We start from the raw sequence: 22,411 nt of genomic DNA, 5'->3' as shown, positions 1-22,411 counted from the left end.
CTTTAAATATTAAAAAATTTAATTTAATTTAATTTCTTTTTTTTTTTCTGCGAACCACAGTTATAAGTGAAACTCAGTATCACAACATTTTAGCATTCATTAAGATTCCTGCCATCCAAACAAGCCCTTGTTTTTATAATACATAAATTATTTTAAAAAAGTTTGAATTTTTAACATTTATACACATTAATTATTTTAATAAATTAAAAAAGTAAATATTGATTATTCAGTCCAACTTCAGATCATTGAAACTTGTACTTTTTATTTTATAATTCAGTGTATTGTTATTTGGGTTTTTATTATTTTACATAAATTATCAATTTTTTTTTTTAAAACAAGTTGTAATTTTATTTAGTTTTTATATAAAATATTAAATTACAATTAAAAACACGTATGATTAAAATTCAAATCAGAAAAAATAACACAAGGGAAATTTGACACTTTAGGTGCCGTAATTTAAGGAGAAGCTATAAAATATATGTATAAAGAAGATGTATCAAGTAAAAAACACATCATGATTTGCCTTATCAACTTGTCTTCTAATCATTCTTCTGCATGCTCCAATAAAAAAAAATAGAAAATATCCTCTATCAAAATATAAATATATATATTTTTATTTTCTATATTGACATTGCACGTATATATTTCAAGTCATTATAACTATTTCTCGCCGGTACATGTTTATGCTGCCCAAACCCTAATCACATCCTGCAACACAATATCTACCAGATATACTTACAGCAGAATTTCAGTAGGTAAAAATTTACTTGCCCCACCACCACTACTACTACTTCTACATGGCTATATAACCAGAACTGAATTCAAGTTATGATGTTCGTAAATACAGTTTGCAACGAGATACAATGCTGTATAGAAAAAAAAAATGTCGAAACCAACTCACAGAAAATAACAAGTATATCGTAAAACAGCTACGTGGTCTAACTTTAACAGCCCAAACGGAGTATCGTACTACTTCCAGAAATCTGGATTAAGGGATCAGAAGTTATATAACAGGAAAATGCAAATTCAGATGCCGGGAGAGAAAGATTTGGACTCAACAAAGAAACCGACTCAGGGGTGCGTTTTGTGAACTATTCTGGGTCATGCCATGTCTTAGATAAAAAGAATGGATTCACCTAGACATGACATACAACCGAGGGTTTTTCGTAAGCTCTGCAGATTCTAGCCGAAGAAAAGCTGCTTTTCCAAGCAACTTCCATTCTTGAACTTGCATAATCATCGTTTACACATCTCCACGTGTGATTGAGCAAATGAATGAGCATTTGTAAGAGGGACAAAGTCTCGTAGGAAGACAGATCTAGTTTCTATCGAAAAAGGAGGAGAAAATCTCGCTTGGAGATGTTGGTCAGTGATTCAGACTGGCTTATGTCTGAACAAAAAGCACACCAGGGACAAACTTGCAAATGGAAAAGATAAGACCAACTCACTCATCTAATTTGATGATTTAGGATGTTGATTGCCTTCTCTGCTCTAGCGAACCCTCACCTTAGAAAGTAAGAGCAGAAGAAGATCCTACAAAAAAATTTAAAATGACTAGTAGGATACTTGACTTGCTTAAAAGATAAGGGCTTATAAGCCCTTGTAACTTATAAGCTCTTCAATAACATATATGTTCTTAAAATTTCAAAATCGAATGAATAAGTGAAGTGTTGAAGTATTTAGATAACTGGGTCTATAAACTATATCTTTAAGCTGTTTGTTATGCTAAAACAAAAAAAAAAAAAATTACTATACTGTTGCAAAGGTTTGAAACTTAAAAAAGACTGGAATTTGTAAAGTTGTTTAGGGACATCAAGACAATTACTTGGGACATTAAGGACAATTGCTTGGGTGAAAACTAACACTTCTATACAGTTTACAAGCTATCGAAAATGCAAAGTTTGTCCCCAACAGCTTTTCTAAAATATAATCATGAACTTTATAAGCAAGATAACCGCGTAAAAAGAATTTAAACATTGTCAGAGAGTTCATAAGCTCTTATTGACTGAAAAAAAAAATTGAGTCAAATACCCTCTAACTTAAAATGAAATACTGTCAGAGAATTCATTGTCTACCGTGAGGAAGAGGCTACCAGTTTTGCCCATTTCTAATCGTTCAAGCAATGTCTTTTTGCCAGGTATACTCTCTCTCCCTGCTTTTGCAGAGGGAGAAAAGAGCAAATGAATATGAACAGAGATCCTAAATGTGTACACGTACTCAAAGATACGTGTGTATACATAGAGAAATCATTCAAAATGGAATACTGTCAAAGGTTATACCTCAGGACAATAAGATAGAAGATTGAAATGCCAGAGCATATAATCAAATACTTTCAACTCCAACAAAAGGACCTGTGATCTTAGGTCCATTGAGTGCCAGGATAGTAGTGGCAGAGAACTTCCATCAAGGTAGACAAGGAGAAGGGTGGAAATTCAAAACAATATAATCAATGGAAGAGGTTTCACTTTCAACCAAACCTCTCCCACACATGACCAAAAACATCTAACAGAAGAATTCATGATATACCTGAATTCTTAATTTTTTTAAAAAAAACAAAAAGGGTAAATATATGTGGCACCAAAGAGTGTCACACCATATGTTGCAACAATTAAATCTACCTAACTTACTATATAATCTACATGATCAAAAAAGCAACTATGCTTTCTGATAATCAGACACACAACGTCAGGCGAAAGTGAAAATACCATCCAAAAGTTTGGCATAGCAAAGACGGAAAATGAATGATACTACCGAGGATAGTATGCTGAATGGTATTGAGATGACAAACCATATCCACCATAAGCAGTGGGCCTGTCATAATAACCAGATCCCACTTGTGCTTCTGAAGAATATAAATGGGATCCAGTAGGGTTTGGATTCCCAGGGAAACTCATGGAGGCTCCAGCCAAACCATAGAGTCCAGCTGATGAGTTGGCATAAGGAGCAACCATATGAACAGAGCCCACGAAGCCATAAGGCCCACCCTGTGAGCTCAAATACCCAGCAGAGTGATCTGGCAACAAACCTGCTGGCTGTAAATGAGGCTGCTGGAACTGGGGGATGGCTGAAGTGACAGCCGGTATATCAATATGCGCAGATGTCCGGGGACGCTTGGTCCCTCCTTGTTGCTTTTTCTTAGATTGCTGCTGCTGCTTCTTAGGCTGCTGCTTCACCTTCTGCTGCTGAGGCTTGGGGGTAGAAGCTGTTGAAGGACGTTTCCTATCTGCTTTTTGCTTCTCTAGTTGCTCAATACGCTTCTCAAGGCTCTCCCGTGGGTATTGAGACTCGAGATTGTGCCCTTCAATTACTTTGATTACAGCTCTTAGTGCACTAAGTTGTTTGGCAATGGCCTCATTCTGCATGAAAATTTTGATTATCACATTTGTAACAGAATTTTCAAAATTGAGCTACAAGTAATGCTGAAATGCAAGGACATGCAGACTTACCTGTGACTGAAGAGAGAACTTCCCTTCCTTGTAAACTTTGTCAGCAGCCATTTTAGACTCCTTTAGGTAGTCTTGCAATAAGGGGACTGGTGGGAACCTATCAGTCATCTGAAACTCAAAAATAAATTTAATGGCAAGAAGTTGTTTGCCATCGTCTAAAAGTTTCTGAATAAGATCTGCGAAAAATCCAATTTATATCAGAGACTTCATAGCTGATCGGTAAGACCATTAGAGCAACAACAAAAAATAATTGAAATTGAGTTCAAAACCCCACTCCCTCTCATTCTAAAGTTGAAAAGTATGGGAATAAATATAAAATGCCATTAGAAGAGAACTGTGCAAAGTACCAATTCTCATAATGAAAAATGATTAGGAGAAGTCAAAACATTTTATATTACTTTGTTTATAGAAAACACAAAATTACACATGATCAAACATAACCTAACCTATTGTTAGTATGTATGCATCTGTGAGCACAAGCAGGTGATGACACAATAGCTCCCTTGTTTACGCCATGTTATTTCCATTCTATAACAACTATAGTTTCCTGGTCAATGTTACTGCCCCCATGGTCTTACCTAAATAGCAGCCTAGTCTTCTATTCACTGTCCGATATGCTAAGTTTCTCGACATACGTATAAGTCCCAAACTTTTTGCGCACATGAAAAAACTAGTGCCAGTGTATATGCATCTGAGAGCACACGCACGTGATGACACGATAGCTTCCTTATCCACACCATCTCCTTCCCATTCCACAGCAATTATAGTTTCCTACTCAATATTACTATCTCCTCCCACTGCCTAACATGAAGAGACAGTGTCCTATATTCTACTTTCACAACATAGGTAAAGTCCAAATCTTTTTGTTCATATAGATAGTAGTTTGAGGCATAAAAGAGAAGTTACAAAACCATTACTCTCCACATTCAACTACACGACTTCATTTAACATGTCCAATATCTTATACATTAGCCAAGCACCCAATGCACCCACTTCAAAAGAAAATAGAATGAACTATTTTTCCTAATATGATTAGAAGATTTCATCCATGAACATCCATTGCCTATGACTATCAATATTCAATAAACTTAGGCATCAAGAATAAACTCTAATAAGAAATCAAGCCACAATCAGACATTCATATTGAGATTTGCATCAAATTAAAATTTCAAACACTTCACCTTCTATCTCTTGTCTAGGCCATAAACCAAAATCCCAGAAACTAAAGCATCAATTATGAAACCTCAATTATAAAACCAAATAAAATGCCAAATATTGGATTGAACTAAAGCATTCAAACATACCAGAAACTTCATCCCCTAAACCAACAGCCCTGCACAATATGGTTGCTTGTCTGTACCTTGCAACGGTAACAAAGTAATTCACAAGCTCATCAGTACTAAATTCAGGCCCCAATCCATAAGCCGCCACTAAATGCAAAAACCCAAGTGCCTCTAAGGGGTTTTCACGAATCAAATTTGCCTTCATCTTCCACTCATTAGCCATGCACTTAGCTCTCTCCCTTACATGGGCAGCCAAGTCGGGCTTTATCTCCATTAACTGCTCCAGCAACAGCACACAACCCCTCCTTATGCCGCACAATTCCGGGTCTCTATCGTCTCGACCCTTCGAATTCTCCGCATAATACCCCTCCAATGCGTCCAAAACCATAGCACCCGGATCGGAAGCACACCGCATTGCATCTGGGAGCTCAGCCCGTATCGCATCTCTCTCTTTCGAATGCTCGTTTATATACTTTCTCAATCCCTTCCCGTCCATCTTCTCACACAAAACCCTCAACTCCGTACGAGCCGGAACCGACTCTACCTTCTCCTGACTCTGAGGGTCAGACGAACTGGACGGGTCTCGCAACTCCTGCTGATTATTCTCCAAAGAGCAAACCAGCTCGCGCCCATTCGGCACCGAGTCAACCAAATTTTGATCAGGCTGGGGTAAGGAAGAGGAGGGCTCTCGCGGGTTCGCGGAGACAGTGTTAGCGTGGTTTGAAGACAAATTCGGGTCCTGTGGTGGTTGCGTAGCCGACTCGAGCATCTCGAGGAGATGGAACCGGTCGGAGAGCGAATTCTGGACGGAGGTTAAGTAGGAGTCGAGGTCGGACCAGGGAAAAGTGAGAGAAGGAGAGAGAAGAGAAGAGTGGACTTGAAGCTCGTCGTAGGCTTTCTTGAGAGTCTCCTTTTTGGCGTCGATGAGCTTTATCGCCGCCGAGATTGTTTTCAACGTCGCCATTGTCGTCTTCGTCGGAGGTTGTCTGGTTTCTCGGGTCGGGATAAATAAACAGAGAGTTTTGGGGGGATTAATAATTTTAGTTCCAGGGATTAGAGGAGACCGTCAAACACAACCGAATAGAAACGACGTCGTTTTCGCACCTTCGTTTTTCTAATTTTTTTAATTGTTTTATTGAAAGCCCAGTTGGGTGCTACTGGATGTTCTGGAGAGTAAAATTACGATGAGGCCCACAAGAGCAGAAGATACAGTGCCCTAAAGTTGGGCCAATATTCCATACATTTAAATAATATAATATTTATTTAATTTAAGGTTTATTTATATAATTTTGTAATATATCATGGTGATTTTGAAGAGAGAATTGTGATTAATTATATTTCTTAATCAATTTTATTATTAAGTAGAAAGATGTTACAATAATCTTAAGAGAAAATTTTAAATTTAATATCATAGAAACAGATTAATTTAATTAGATAGAGGGTATATTATATAATAGTTTATAAAATTGATATTCCTTTATTTTTTTTTCACAACTGTATTCACATGTTGCCCTTTAAAAAAGGGCAAATGACAAAGTTGGTGTTTCTGGGTTTTACATACTTACAATCCATATAAATACCCTACTTGTAGGCTGGTAGTGGGACATTGAGCTGTTCATATGAATGATGCCAACTTTTTATTTATTTATTTATTTATTTTTATCTCTAAGTAATTATAATTACCTAAATCTTATAATTTTTTATTATATGTTATTATTGTTTAATCATATTCTGTTATACAGCTCTATACTTTATTATTATTTTATTATATGTTGTTTATTACATGATAAAAATAATATCAAATTTTAATAATAAAAAATTAAAATAAATATATTTAATAAAAAAAATTTCAATGTGGTAAGTCTTGATTAATTCAAATTGAGGAATCTAACATATTTGAAAATTTTTCTTTTATATCAAATCTTATTGTAAATGAAAATATCTAAGAACATTTTTCATATGATATTAATGTAACTTTTTAACGTGCTACAATGTTTTTAATGCTAATTAAAAATATATAGTTAGTCACGTTATTAATATGTACAATTTAGTTACGATATTTATTATAATAAATATGATAACTTTTTTTTTACATATTATACTTGGTCCAAAATTAATTTTAGAATTAAAATTATGTATAAAAATTTAATTTTAAAATTAATAAAATTTAATTTAATGTGAAATTATGAAGAAAAAAAATGGGTTGGGAACGAAATTGAAAATAATTTTTAAATAAATGCTGAAAATTTGAGTTTGAATAACGTTTTTGAAAAAAAAAATAGAAACTAGAGGTCAGAACACAATTAAGAAAAATTCTGTCACATGGGACTAAGCACGCTGCGTAGTAAGGCCTGCTGACTCATTGTCATGCAGGGAACCACGCTGGCGATCCGCGCGTCCCACAATCGGACAGCTGGGAAGTATTCCTGCGCACGTGCACGGTCCGGATCCATTTTCTCCCCAAGCACGATCAAATAGTCGCGATTAAATACGATGAACGACTCAAATTTATTCCCTCTTTAAACACGAACGGACAATCGAGATCAAATCGCGATGAATGGTTCAGATTCATTTCTTCTTTAAACGCAATCGAACAATCGAGATCAAACGCGATGAACAACTCAGATTTACGCGAGGCGGGTATAAATATTTCGCATTACACCGAATCCAAACCCTAGCCGCCAGTCTCTTGTTGGAGAAAAAGAACCAGTCACTGGAGAAGGGAGTCACTCGCCACCCGCCGCAGCGCAGGAGCCACCTACAACAGCCAAAAAAGGTAAAAATTCTCCTATCCGCTCGGAATTTGATTTCAAGCACCCCCATGGCCAAGTTGAAAACTGCAGACAAACTAATCATTCGATTTTTTCACCATTGTGTTCACCGTTCTATTTTTTACAGGTTGACCGAAAAAAACATCCAACCACAAAGGTGAGCCAGTAGAGCCGTCGCACCAAAAAATTCTTCTGCTAGTAAGTTTTTAATTTTTGACTTTTTTCGGTCGACTGAGACCTCCTAACATGTTTTCTCATAGGAAATTGTATAAAATCGGCCAAAACTAGCCAAAACTGGCTGAAAACGTCCAGGCTGAGGCAAATCGCGACTGTGGGCGACAGTGTCATCGCTGAAGAATGGCGATGTCACCGTGCTGGAATTTTAAAATTGGTCAAAAAAAGTTTTTGATACTAATTTTGAATTTTTTTAGGTATTTTTAAATATGTGAAGCATGTTTTAATCTCCGTAGAAAAATTCAGAAAATTCAGGGACCACCAGTAGGCGCAGTAGAAGGTTCGGTATTTTGCACTTTGATTCAGGTAATAATCATTCACTTTATTCTCTGTTATGGAATTGAAGCTTAATAATCGATAATATGGTATTTTGTGTAATCTAGAAAACTTGAAAATAATTACAGGTTAATAATGGAGTCAGAACCGGTTAGTTCTTTAATTACCTTATTTAACTGATTGTCGAATTTATCACTTTAAATACATTATGATATATTAGAATGTTTAAACGATTCAGTTGTGCTTCCTTGATATATATATTGCTTATCTTGCGTGATTTACGGTTGATTTGTGAAATTAAAAATTAATATGCAAACGAGAAATTGTTTAGTCACTTGAATTAATGAATGGTAGCCTTACTGAATATCTTGGGAGATTTTGGACAAACCGGGTACATAAAGAATGTAACGGTCCCGGAAATTCAAAAGGAAATATATATGATAATCTGAGTGCGGAAGCGAAATAAAAGATTAAGATTAATATTTCATACACAATAACTTAAAAGTACTAAACAATATCACAGAATAAGTTCTCCGAAAAAAATACGAGAATTAAGAAAAATAAAAAAAACTATAAAATATCTAACATCTACTCGCCGTCTTCTTGTGGATCGGGCTCAAGAACCAGGTCCTCCTGATCTGAAATAGTTAAATAAGGAATGAGCTATACTAGCCCAATAAGGACATCACACTAATCACCGTCACAGAAGTAAAGGTTGGTAGAAAATTAAAACAACCAATGGAGTAGTAGATTTAAACAAATTCATTTATCAATAATCAAACCATTTACTGTCCACTTAAAGTAGTGAGATTTATAAAAATAACTTATAGAAACAATAACATTATAAATATCATGAATTCATATATAATCTGTAACATAACACATATCATACTTTTATATTCAAATCATCAAACAACAATTGCCCTTTTTTATCAGCCTATTAGTATCCATGGGAATTCATAGGAGTCCCCGCTACACGTGAACCATTCTCCTTAGCAAACTTAATTCCAGGGTCATCCCCATACCCCGTCCGGTATGAGTACCAAAACAATAAACCTCAATACCCCGTCCAGTATGAAGGTGAAGCGGGCCGTCCCCATACCCCGTCGGTATGAGCACCAAAATCATAAAGTCTCCATACCCCGTCTGGTATGAAACAACATTCACGGTAGGGTTTTCTATGAACCCGATCCGTCCACCATCTCACAGGATATCTAGTGAGGCTGTCATCTTATCAATTTATCAAATCACATCCTTTTCCTATTTTTCCTTAGTCTCTGTTACTAACTCAAACACGAATACATAAATAAGTAACATGCATCCAACAAAGCAAGCATATATTAGATTCCCAAAATCAAACAGTAGTGGAGTAAGCAATGATTCATGCATTCAAAATCATAGAATAAATAAATCAGATACTATAATGCATTTAAACTGTAAAATAAATCAAACAGGAATTAACAGAGAAATATGTCCGGTTCGGGCTCCATTAGCAACCGAAATTAGTTATGCATATCTATTTAATTTATACAAAATACATTATTATCATTTATTCAAAATTAAATTCCATGATAAGAGATCGAGTGAGGGGTCCTCACCTGATTTGACGCTGAAAACTAGATTTTCACTGCGCCTACGAGCGATCCCTAGGTTGCTTGAATTTTTTTTCGGGAACTGAAACGCGCTTATGGTACCTACACATGTCCCAAATAACTCAAAAATTAGACCCATGGCCTATTCAGCCAATTTTAAAATTCCGGCACGGCAGCTCCACCGTGTTCCGGCGATGGCACCGCCGCTCGCAGCGGTGATTCACCTCGGGTTGGCTGTTTTCAGCTGAATTCAGCCAAACTTGCATCAGTTCCTGTGAGAAAACACCTTTAGGGCCCTCAGTGGGCCGAAAAAATACAGAAAACTGAAACTTACCGGCGGTGGGGCTCTCCAGTGGGGCAGCTCCTCCGGCTCACGTCGCGGTTTGGTGTTTTGCTCTCGTCAACCTATAGAGGAGGAAACGGTAATCACAAAGATAGAAACGGTTTCTGATTTTTCTTTCAAAAATACCCCCAGAACCCAAATTTTCACCCCTTTTTCCCAAAATTATTTTCAATTAAATTCCTAAATAATTTTTACCCCTTTTTATTATTATTATTTCCATTAAAATAAATTAAACTAAATTAAATTCAATATATTATTACATAAATAATAATTATATTCATATAATAATTACAATAATAAAAAATAAAATAAAAAGAAATGGTTGGGGTGTTACAGAGAACCTTATCGTGAATATTGCGTCATACCGGACGGGGTATCGATGAATGAAATTTTTGACACTTATACCTAACGGGGTATGGAGACGGCCCGATTCACCCTCATACCGGATTGAGTATGGGAATGGTCAGTTAGTTGACAATGTTGGATATTGATTCACGGGTAGTGGGACATCCCTATGGGCCCTTAGGGATACCAGTAGGCAAATAAAAAAGGGAAAATTATTGTTTTTACTCACTTGAATATGACATTGGAATGTTATTTGAGTTATTGTCTCTATAGGTCGATTTTAAAAATCTCGCAACGGTAAATATATGCAGTAAATGGTTTTCCTTATGATAAATGAATTTACTTAAATCAAGAGTTATATTAATTTTTTTATGATTTTTACCAACTTTCAATTTTTATATCGGTGAGTAGTATGATATTTTTATTAGGTTAGTGTAATTCATTCTTTCATTAACTATTTCAGATTAAGAGGACCAAGGCTCAGATCCCGATCAACAAGAGGGTTGTGAATAGTTTACCACCTGAACTCCCTTCAAAATCTAGTGAAAGTCGTCCTAAAATGTTCAGCATACTGTTTTTTATTTATTTTTTTAATTTTCGTTTGTTATTTTAGAAGGGTCATTCTAGTAGCTCTATTGGGCATTCTAAATTATTGTATAAGGAATGTAAACCCTAAACTCGATTATTTCTCTTCCGCACTTAATTTATGACTTTATTTTTTTTTAAGTTCCGGATCTTTACTGTTGGTATCAGAGCCGCATTCATCGGAACCATTCCTTACACAAAAATCTTAAGAAAACCCAAAAAAAATGAATTATTGATCAACAATTCCTTATGAAATGCAGGTACAGATAGATGAAAAGAGGAAGACCCCTACTAAACCAGGCAGCCCGGGAGGGTTCACTTCGAGAGGATGTTGACCAACTCTTTAAAATGCTAGAAAGATTCATTGTTGTCCAGCAGCCCCGGGAGTAAAGGAATGAGCTACCTGACCCTCCTCCACTGCTATAGTTTAAGCCACCCCTGCAGCGGGAGGATACTAAGTTACCCTGGTACAATCCTACTCTTCCACAGTACCATATGGCACCACCACAGTATAATTTAGTGCCCCAACTGCATCACTCGGTATCATCACAGTACAATCTAGTGCCTCCACCATATCATCTAGTACCACCACAGGGCCATCTGGCCCTTCCCCAACACAATCTAGTCCCTCTTCCATGGGACTCAATTCCACCAATGATGGACCCAGGCTATATTGAGAGATATAAAAGACTAAACTCATCTACTTTTGCAAGGGCATCCTCTTTTAAAGAGGCCGAGTACTAGTTAGTTGAGACAGCGAAGACTTTCACGACTCTTGGGGTGGTTCCCGAACAGAGAGTTATATTTTTCACCTATATGATGGTGGGAGAGGCAGGTCGCTGATGGCAGCTCAAGCAGGCCACCCTACCCATTCCAGTCACTTTGGAACAGTTTCTAATGGCCTTCAATGCCGAGTACCTCCCAAAACATCTCCGACATTTGAAGAAAATGGAGTTTGCACACCTGGTCTAGGTTGATATGATTGAATCAGAATATGCCTAAAAGTTCCTAAAGTTGGGCCAGTATTCCTTTGAGAGCATGATGGATGAAGGCAGAAAGGTAAGAAAGCTCGAGTGGGGCCTCTATCCTGAGATTTAACAACAGCTATTTCTGTTCGAGCTCAATACTTACTCATCCATTCTAGCTAAGGCACAACTAGAAGAGAAGAACCTTCGTATTTTTCCTCTATTGGTAAGGAACCTCAAACCTTCGGTTTGACATCGCAGACCAACACCCACTGTACCTGTTCAGTAGAACAAGAGACCAAGGCCAGTGACTTAAGCTCCTCCTCTAATTCCAGCAATAGAACATGGTAGTACTTGCCAGCATTGTGACATAATCATGGGGATTGACCCTGTTATCGCCTCAACAATATTTTCCTTATATATGAGAGTGTCCAGCATTACACGAGAAAATGCCCGAGAAATCAGAATCGGACTAGACCCCCTATCCAGGGTAGAATTTACAACCTTACTCAGCAAGATGTAGAAGCTAACACATACGTGATCCAGGGTACGTACATTATCTATAATCATCTTCAACATGTTTTGATTGATACTGGTGTCTCGCATTCATTTGTCTCACATGTTTTTACACCAAACTTGAATGTATTACCTGAAAGACTTGATTCTGTGTTATTTGTGTCTACTCTTAGGAGTAAACACTGTTGGATGAGATTATATACAGAGTCTGTATCATAGATATAGTAGATAAAAAATTGAGTGTAGACTTGATAGAGATTGACACGAGGGACTTTGATATAATCTTTGGAATGAACTGGTTAGCAGCATATCACACCACCGTAGATTGTTTTCACAAGAAACTTGTATTCAACCCTCTTAATGAAGAGTCATTTTTAAATTAATAAAATTCTTTAAACATTAGTCCCTCATAGCAATTTTCCTATTACCAAGTGCTTTAACTCGGCTGTTTTCTCTAACTAGGTAAACTTAAGAAAAAAATTTATATTTGAGAGATTTTTATAGTCCGAGACTTCCCCGATGTATTTTTGGATGAACTAACCGAACTACTAGTAGACAGAAAAGTTGAATTCACAATAAATTTTCAGCCAGAAACCCAACTTATCTCGGTTGCCCCTTACCGCATGAGTCGTGTTGAGATAGAAGAGCTGAAAAAACATATCAATAAATTGCAGGATAGTGGGTTCATCTGATATAGTGTGTCCCCTTGAGGTGTTGGAGTCACATTTGCAAAAAAATAGAATAAGACATTAAAGTTATGTATTGACTATAGAGGATTGAACAGGATCACGATCAAGGACAAGTACCCCCTCCCTAGGATCGATGACATTTTTGATCAGTTATAAAGTGCTCAGGTCTTCTCCAAAATAGACATGCATTCAGTTTATCATTAGGTAAAAATCAAGGCAGAAAACATTCCTAAAACAGCTTTCTGAACCAGGTACAGATACTACGAGTTCTTGGTCATGCCATTTGGACTAACCAATACACTAGTCATCTTCATGGATTTGATGAACAAGGTTTTCAGACAATTCTTGGATTAGTTCATCATTGTATTTATCGATAATATCCTATTCTATTCAAAAAGTAGAGAGGAACACGCTCATAATTTGACTCAGGTTTTGCATGTTCTCAGAGAAAAGAAACTGTATGTAAAGTTGAGTATGTGTGGGTTCTACCTCGAGCAGACCACCTTCCTATGACATATTATATCAAGAGATGGAGTGTCAGTAAACTCCAAAAAAGTTGAAACAGTGCTCGGTTGGGAGATATTGACATTAGTCAAGGAGATTCTTAGCTTAATGGGGATGGTAGGTTATTACCGCAGATTTATGGAATAATTTTCTACCATATTTGCTCATTTGACTCGGCTTATAAAGAAAAACGTCAAGTTTGAGTGGAACAAAAATTGTGAAAGGAGTGTTTCAAAACTAAAAAAATGGTTGACTACTGCATCTGTGTTGGCCTTGTCGAGTGGGACAGGTGGATATACAATTTATAGTGATGTTTCCTAACTAGTGTTGGGTTGTGTTTTGATGCAGCATGGGAAAGTCATAGCATATGGATCCAGGCAGTTGAAGAGTCATGAGAAAAACTACTCCACCCACGACTTAGAATTTGTTACGATTATCCACGCCTTAAAGACTTGACGTCATCACTTGTATGGGAAGACTTTTCATATTTATACCGACCATAAGAGCTTGAAACATATATTCACTCAAAAAGATCTCAACATACGTTAGAGACGATGGATAGAACTCCTCAAGAACTACGATTGCAACATCTTGTATCACTTGGGTAAGGGCAACGTGGTAGCCAATACACTTAGTAAAAAAAGTGCAAGTATATTAGCTCACATAATAGTTTCAGAATGTAGGGTAATAAGGGCTGCACAACAGGTATGACTTCAAGACCTGAAGAGAGTTATATGTTTGGTCCACCTAACTGTTCAACCTGAGTTGATCCAGAGAATAGAGGAAGGTCAATCCGCCAATTTCACCCTAGTAGCCCTCAGGAAAGATGTAGAACAGAGAGTAAATTTAGAATTTTAGGTCTCTGTCGATGGGTTGCTCAAATTTCAGCACAGAATGTGTGTTCCATATGACAGTGGGCTAAAAAGAGACATCATGATAAAGGCTCATAACTCAAAGTTTGCCATGCATACCAGAAGCACCAAAATGTATCAAAGTATGCAATTCTAATTTCGGTGGAATGGGATTAAAAGAGAGATGATCAACTTTGTTTCTAAGTGTTTAATGTGTCAGTACAGAGCATCAACGCCCAAATATGTTACTTCAACCATTATCAATTTTAAAGTAAAAGTGGAAACACATCATAATGAATTTTATGACAGGATTGCCTAAGGCACGCTCGAGATATGATGTCATCTGGATAATTGTTGACCGGCTCACTAAGTCCTCTCACTTATTGACTATCAAGATGACCGACCCCTTGGACAATCTAGTAAGAATGTATATCCAGGAGATAATAAGGTTATATGCAGTGCTAGTGCCAGTAGTATTCGACCGAGATCTCAGGTTCACTTCTCGGTTCTGATATAGTTTTCAGCAAGTCATAGAAACGAAATTGTCTCTTAACACTACATTTGACCCTCAAACCGATGGATAATCTGCACACTGGAGGATATGCTTTGAGCTTGTGTTATTAACTTCGGGGCCATTGGGATGATTATTTACTCTTGATAGAGTTCACCTACAATAGCAGCTACCAAACAAGTATCGGCATGGCTCCAACGAGACGTTATATGACCGTCCATGCAGATCACTGATCTGTTGGGAACATGTGGGTGATAAAAAATTATTCGACCCAGATCTTGTGGAGGATAGTATAACCAAAATAGTTAAGATCATGAAGAACATCCATACTACTTAGAGCAGACAGAAGAGCTATTTGGACACCCAGATGAGGGATTTAGAATTTGAGAAAGGTGATCGAGTATTCCTTAAGATCACTCATTTCAAGAGAATCAGTAAGTTTGACAAGAGAGAAAAACTAAATTCTCGATCTATTGGGTCATTTGAAATCTTAGACATAATTGGATAATTGCTGCCTATAGACTGACACTACCTCCAGAACTATCCAAAGTCTATAATGTGTTCCATGTGTTCATGCTATGCAAGTATAACTCAAACCCCTCTCACATTTTGGTCCACGAGCCCCTTTCACTGCAGGAGGATCTGTCCTATGAAGAGGTACCGGTGGGCATTGTGGACCGAACGAATAGAGTAGTCCGCAACTGAAAAATTTTATTCGTTAAGGTCCTATGGCAGAATCACACATACAGAGAGGCCACATGGGAACTAGAATAAGACTTCAGAGCCTTAGATCTCTAATTATTTAATTGAGTGAGAGGAAGACAAATTTGAGGGACCAAATTTCTTGAAGGGGATGATAGTTGTAATACTCGGGTCCGGAATTTGACCCGAGATTAATTTTAAAATTAAAATTTTGTATAAAAATATAATTTTGAAATTAATAAAATTTAATTTAATATAATATTATGAAGAAAAAAATAGGTTTAGGACGAAATTGAAAATAATTTTTAAAAAAATAGATGAAAATTTTAGTTCGTAAGATATTTTGAAAGAAAAATCGAAAACTGATTGTTAGAATGCAATTAAAGAAAATTGTGCCATGTAAGACTGCCCAGTCACTAGCCTCGACGAATCGGAGCATGCCGCATAGCAAGACACGCTGACTCAGTGCCATGCTGACTGTAACGGCCCCCGAAATGTTAAAATGGAATGAGTATTTAAACACATAAAATGCGGAAGCGAGATCAAAATTTCAGTTAACATCCCTTACACGAAAACTAAAAACGTACTTAAAATATAAAAGATTAAACTAACTAAAAGAGAAACTCGAAAATAAAACTATGAGTATGACTACAGAGTCTCTAGGCATCCCCTTCGTCGTCCTCCTGCGGAACGGGCTCGGGAACCATATCTTCCTGATCTGAAATGGTTAAATAAGGAGTGAGCTACACTAGCCCAGTAAGAACATCACGATATCTCGTCGTCACGGAGGTAAAGGTGGGTAGAAAAACACAAAAGACCAATGGAGCATGATTTACAACAAATCCTTTTATTTATGATAAAACCTTTACCATCCACTTACCTCGGTGGAATTCATGAAACAATATAAGAAAAACAATAACATTATCACAATCAAGGAATAATATAAGTTGTAAAACATAGCACTTATCACGTCTTTTGTAATTCAATCATTATACAACATATCCTTTTCTCATTTACCAACCTACTAGTATCCATGGGGGTCTATAGGAGTCCCGCTACCCGTTAACCTTTAACATTCATAATCAGTTTCCAGGGCCGTCCCCATACCCCGTCCGGTATGGGCGACAAAACCATAAACCTCAATACCCCGTCCGGTATAAGGGTGAAACGGGCCGTCCCCGTACCTCGTCAGGTATGGGTGCCAAAACCATAAACCTCAAGACCCCGTCCGGTATGAGGGTGAAACGGGCCGTTCCCATACCCCGTCCGGTATGGGCGCCAAAACCATAAACCTCAATACCCCGTCCGGTATGAGGGTGAAACGGGCCGTCCCCATACCCCGTCCGGTATATGAGACCACAATCCCGGTAGGGTTCCCTACGGACCCGGTCCGTCCACCATCTCCCAGGATATCTAGTCAGGCTGACCCCATCATACAGTTATCAGTCTACACAATCTTTCATTTTCCTCTTCCTCAGTAAGTATTATCAATTCACATTTTAAACAAGCAAATCGTAATTCATGCCAAACAGACAACATGCGGTATCAGTTTTTCAATCATTCAACCCATAACCAATAAAAACGTAATATCTGCACACGAAACTATAAAATAAACACATCAAACCTCATACTGCATTTAAAGCTGTAAAACAGGCCAAATAACAGTAAATCATCAATCACACTAGACTCAGGCTCCATTAGCAACCTTAAGCAATTTCACACATTCGTTAATTCAAGAAATACCGTTTTATTATTTTGAACTTTAATACCGTGATAGGAAATAGGGTGAGGGGTCCTTACTTGTTTTCGGGATCCGAATACGATTCACAGTGCGCCTACAGGCCGTCCCTAATTTTCCCTGAATTTTTTCCAGGGAACTGAAACACACTAACGGTACCTGCACGTGTTCCAAAAAATCTCAAATTAGGCTCAGGGCCCCTTTTTGGCCAATATCGCAACTCCGGCACGGCGGCTCCGCCGTGCTCCGGCGACGGCGCCGCCGCAAGCGACGGCGATTCGCCTCGGGTTGGCTGTTTTCGACCGTTTCCGGTCGAATTCGGCCACACTCGCATCGGTCCCTGCAAGAAAACAACCCTAGGGCCCTCGGGGGGCCAAAAAATCACGGAGAAGCGGAGCTTACCGGCGGCGGCGCTCTCGGGTGCGGCGGCTCTCCGGTGAGGTTCGGGGTTTGGTGATTCGGCTCTGGTCAACCTGTAGAGAAAAGAATAGTGATCACGGTGATATAAAAATTGCATCAAACGGAGGCCGGGAAGGGCCTCGTCGGAGGAAAAAATCGAGAGGGGGCGCGGCGGCGCCGCTGGTCTTCGGCCGCGTATTCCGGCCGTTTGGCCGGGATTTTGGCTTCGATTTGGCCACAGGAGGAATCAGCGTGGAAAAACGAGTCGGGGGTATGAAATTTACCTCGATCAGCGGTCGAAAATTTCCCCGGTGCGGCGGCGGGTGGCGGCGGTCGGCCTCTGGTTCGTCTTCTCCGGCGAGCGGCAGGCGGCTAGGGTTTGTGGTCTGGTGTGGGGGTTCTATTTATAACCCCTTGCCTTTTGATCTCAGCCGTCCATTTCGTTTTAATCTGGGCCGTCCGATCGCGCGATTGATCTGGGGCGTCAGATCGCACCCACGCGGATCGCCAACGTGGCCCCTTTTCGGAGCGACGTGGTCTTGCCACGTGGCAAGCCCCGGTTGGCCGGGACTGCTGACCGGGCCTGCTGACGTGGCTGCCGACGTGGCTTTCTTTTTTTTTTTTCCTTCTCCTTCTCGGACCGGGCGCTACACTGACGATCTGCATGCCCCGTGATTGGACAACCCGGAAGCGTTCCCGCGTGCGTGGACGGTCTGGATCCATTTCCTCCTTAGGTACGATCGAACGGTCGCAATTAAATATGATGAACGGTTCAGATTTGTTCTCTCTTTAAATACGATCGGATGATTGAGATCAAATTGTGATGAATGGTATAAATTCATTTTCTCTGTAAACACGATCAGACGGTCAAGATCAAACGCGATAAACGGTCCAGATTTACGCGAGACAGGTATAAATATTTCGCATCACACCAAATCTAAACCCTAGCCGACAGCCTCCCCTCGGAGAATAAGAACCAATCACCATAGAAGGGAGCCGACCGCTGCCCGTTGCCGCGCCGGAGCCACATCTGATCATCAAAAAAGGTAAAAATTCTCCTATCCGCTCGGAATTTGATTTCAAGTACCCTCGTAGCCAAATCAGAGTAAAAAATGATGAATGAGCCGAAAATTGTGGACAGTCCAGCGGCGCCATCGCAAGCAAAATTGGCAACTGCCTCCGATGAGCCCCTTCCTGTTTTCCGTTTCCCGTTTTCTGTTTCGTGCAATTTATCTACAATTGTGTTCACCGTTCTATTTTCTATAGGTTGACTGAAGAAAAATGCCCAGCCGCGAAGGTGAGTTGGCGGAACCGCCACACCAAAAAATCCTACTGCTAGTAGGCTTCTGTTTTTTTAACTTTTTTCGGCTAATTGAGACCCCTAACGTGTTTTCTCGCATATATGGGTATAAAATCGGCTGAAACTGGTCAGACCAAGACAAACCATGGCCGCGGATGGCGGTGCCATTGCTGGAGCACGACAGTGCCACTGTGCTGAAATTTCAAAATTGGCCGAAAATGGTTTTTAATATCGATTTTGGATTTTTTTGGGTATTTTTAGGTACATGAAGCGTGTTTTAATATCCGCAAAAAAAATTCATGGAATCCAGGGACCGCCAATAGGCGCAGTAGAAAGTTCGATATTTTAGATACTGATTCGGATAAGAATCTCTCACCTTATTTTCTGTTATGGAATTGAAGCTTAATAATCGATAATATTGTATTTTGTATAATTTTGAAACTTGAGAATAATTACAGGTTAATAATAGAGCTGGAATCGGTTAGTTCTTTAATTGTCATGTCTAACTAATTATTAAATTTACAACTTTAAATACATTATGATATATTGGAATGGTTAAACGATTTAGTTGTGCTTCCTTGATATATATATTGTTTATCTTGCGTGATTGACGGTTGATTTGTGAAATTAAAAATTAATATGCAAATGAAAAATTATTTGGTCACGTAAATTAATGAATGGTAGCCTTACTGGATATCCTGAAAGATGATGGATGGACCGGGTATATAGGGAACCCTACCGTGAATGTTGCTTCATACCTAATGGGGTATCGTGGAATGGTATTTTTGGCGCCCATACTGGACGGAGTATGGGGACTGCCTAATTTACCCTCATATCGGACGAAGTATGGGGACAGTCGGTTAGTCGACAATATTGGATATTGGTTCACGCATAGTGGGATATCTCTATGGGCTCATAGGGATATCAGTAGACAAATAAAAAAAATTATTGTTCTTACTTACTTGAATATGATATTGGAATGTTATTTGAGTTATTGTCTCTATAGGTCAATTTTGAAAATTTTGCAATAGTAAATATATGCAATAAATTATTTTCCTTACAATAAATGAATTTACTTAAATCAAGAGTTCTATTGGTTGTTTTATGATTTTTACCAACCTTCAGTTTCTGTATCGGTGAATAGTGTGATATTATTACTGGACTAGTATAGCTCACCATTTTATTAACTATTTCAGATCAAGAGGACCAAGACTCAGATCCCGATCAATAAGAGAGTTGTGAATAGTTCACCACCTGAACTCCCTTCAAAATCTCGTGAAAGTCGTCCTAGAATGCTCAGCATACTGTCTTTTATTTATTTTTTTGATTTTTGTTTGTTCTTTTAGAATGGTCATTCTTGTAACTCCATTGGGCATTCTAAATTCTATTATTTCGCTTCCGCACTTAATTTATGACCTTATTTCCTTTTAACAATGTAACTTTTATCTAAATAGATTTAGGTTATTATAACGAGTTGATACATTCAAATTTGTTAAAATTGATTCAAACAAGTTAAATATGTTTAAACTTATTTCACTATTCAAATAAATTGATCTCAATAATATATAATATATTAACAAATTAGATATATTGATATGCACATTATGCATATAGAAATATATATATTGGTACATTAGATACAAACATGCAAACATCATATATATATATATATGTTATAATATATATTTAATAGCAATATTAAGTTAAATTAAAATTTTAATTTGTAAACTCATTTGACATTTCATAACAGAACAAATTAAGTAGGTCTAAACATGTTATGTTGTTTACATAGAAATAATATATTTCATCAATATTTTTTTTTTATAATATGACTTTTTTAATTAATTAATCAAATTAATAACATAATGATGTGTCAAGCCAAAAGATTAACTAAAAGGTTCTCATGCATATATATATACATATATATATATATAAAGAGTTTTATACGTAACTAGTATTTTCTTTTTCTAAGATTATACTTCTAATTACACAAGGCACCGCCCCTAGTAATTCCTAATGATTTATTTATCTTTTTAAAAATTAAAAAAAATTAATTCAAATTCTTAATTATTGTGATAATTATAATTAATAAAAATTAATTATTAAAATTAATATTTATCATAATTTATTCGTTACAGTACGATTAATATATTATTAAATTAAATTATATGTTTTATTAAATTAAATATCACAAATATAGTTATAAAGTAAAAATTTTTAAACTATACAAATCTATCAATATTTTTATTTACAATAATTATTAATTTAAAAATAAATTTAATTTTAATGAGGTAAAGTTAATCTAATACAATACTTGACGTTATATATATATATATATATATATATATATATATTTATATACAGACACACATTCATATTCCAGCTGTATCATGATTCCAATTATGATGAGCCAACCTTGTACAAATCAATTTAAGATTTTAAATAGTATATAATATTGATTATTATAGTATTTGACAATTTTAATCAATAATTAATAGCTAAAAACATATATATATATACATTAGACAAGTGCATTGAACGAAGATGGGTCGTTTTCACATGCTTCACATGTTACGTTACATGGTAAAAGAGATCACATGTTGCTTCATGCATTATTCATAATTCATGCAAAAGCATGCATGGCATCACAAGACAAATGCGCGCACACACACACACACACACATATATATATATAATTACATGCACTTAATTTATAAATCACTTTTTATTTTTATATCTTAATTATTTTTCAAGTTAGTTGAATACTAGTTATACAATGCTTAATCACTAACCTAATATCCTTGATTAAGGATTTCCCGTGATCAATAATTATCTAATATGTTAGATATATATATATATATACATATATTTATTGATTGATTCAAAATTACCTTTTTAGGCATTAATAATGATTGATAATTATATTGGGGTATACGAATTCATATATATGTAAATGTATGTATATATATTAATCTTAATTTTGAAGATACATTTAACAGCTAATATCATGCTTAATTACTAATTATTATCCTTGACAAAAAATTTCATGCGAGTAATAATTATCTTTGAGGCAGGCCAATATTTAAATAATGGGATTAAATTACAGATATTTATATCCAAATTATCATTAAACTACATATATAATCCATTGAATTTGTATAATCTAATTATTATTATCCAACCAATTAAGAAATATAATTTTTTAAATAATCACCCAAATTTTGGGTGGTCTAAAATATATATATATATATTTTTAATTTTAGTAATATGGATTATCTTAATCCAATCATGATTCTTTAACTGGAAGAACAGAAAATCATAAATTTTCTTGCAAGCCAAACAAGCCATACCTGTAGCTGCG

General features: G+C 36.8%; 1 protein-coding gene across 1 annotated transcript; it reads right to left on the bottom strand.

Moving 5' to 3' along the window:
* Positions 1 to 588: 588 nt before the first annotated feature.
* Positions 589 to 5,771, bottom strand: LOC110820772 (FRIGIDA-like protein 2). Its single transcript, XM_022050354.2, has 3 exons — positions 4,751 to 5,771; positions 3,447 to 3,622; positions 589 to 3,356 (listed from the first exon to the last, which is right to left on the bottom strand). The coding sequence occupies exons 1-3, from the start codon at positions 5,691 to 5,693 to the stop codon at positions 2,748 to 2,750; spliced, it is 1,728 nt and encodes a 575-aa protein (XP_021906046.2). The 5' UTR covers positions 5,694 to 5,771; the 3' UTR covers positions 589 to 2,747.
* Between the last annotated feature and the right edge of the window lie 16,640 nt (positions 5,772 to 22,411).

Source organism: Carica papaya, chromosome 4, assembly GCF_054855325.1.
Source record: "Carica papaya isolate Zhongbai chromosome 4, ASM5485532v1, whole genome shotgun sequence".
NCBI lineage: Eukaryota > Viridiplantae > Streptophyta > Magnoliopsida > Brassicales > Caricaceae > Carica > Carica papaya.
Note: the sequence above shows the minus strand (reverse complement) of the source record. Positions and strands in the feature narration are given on the sequence as shown.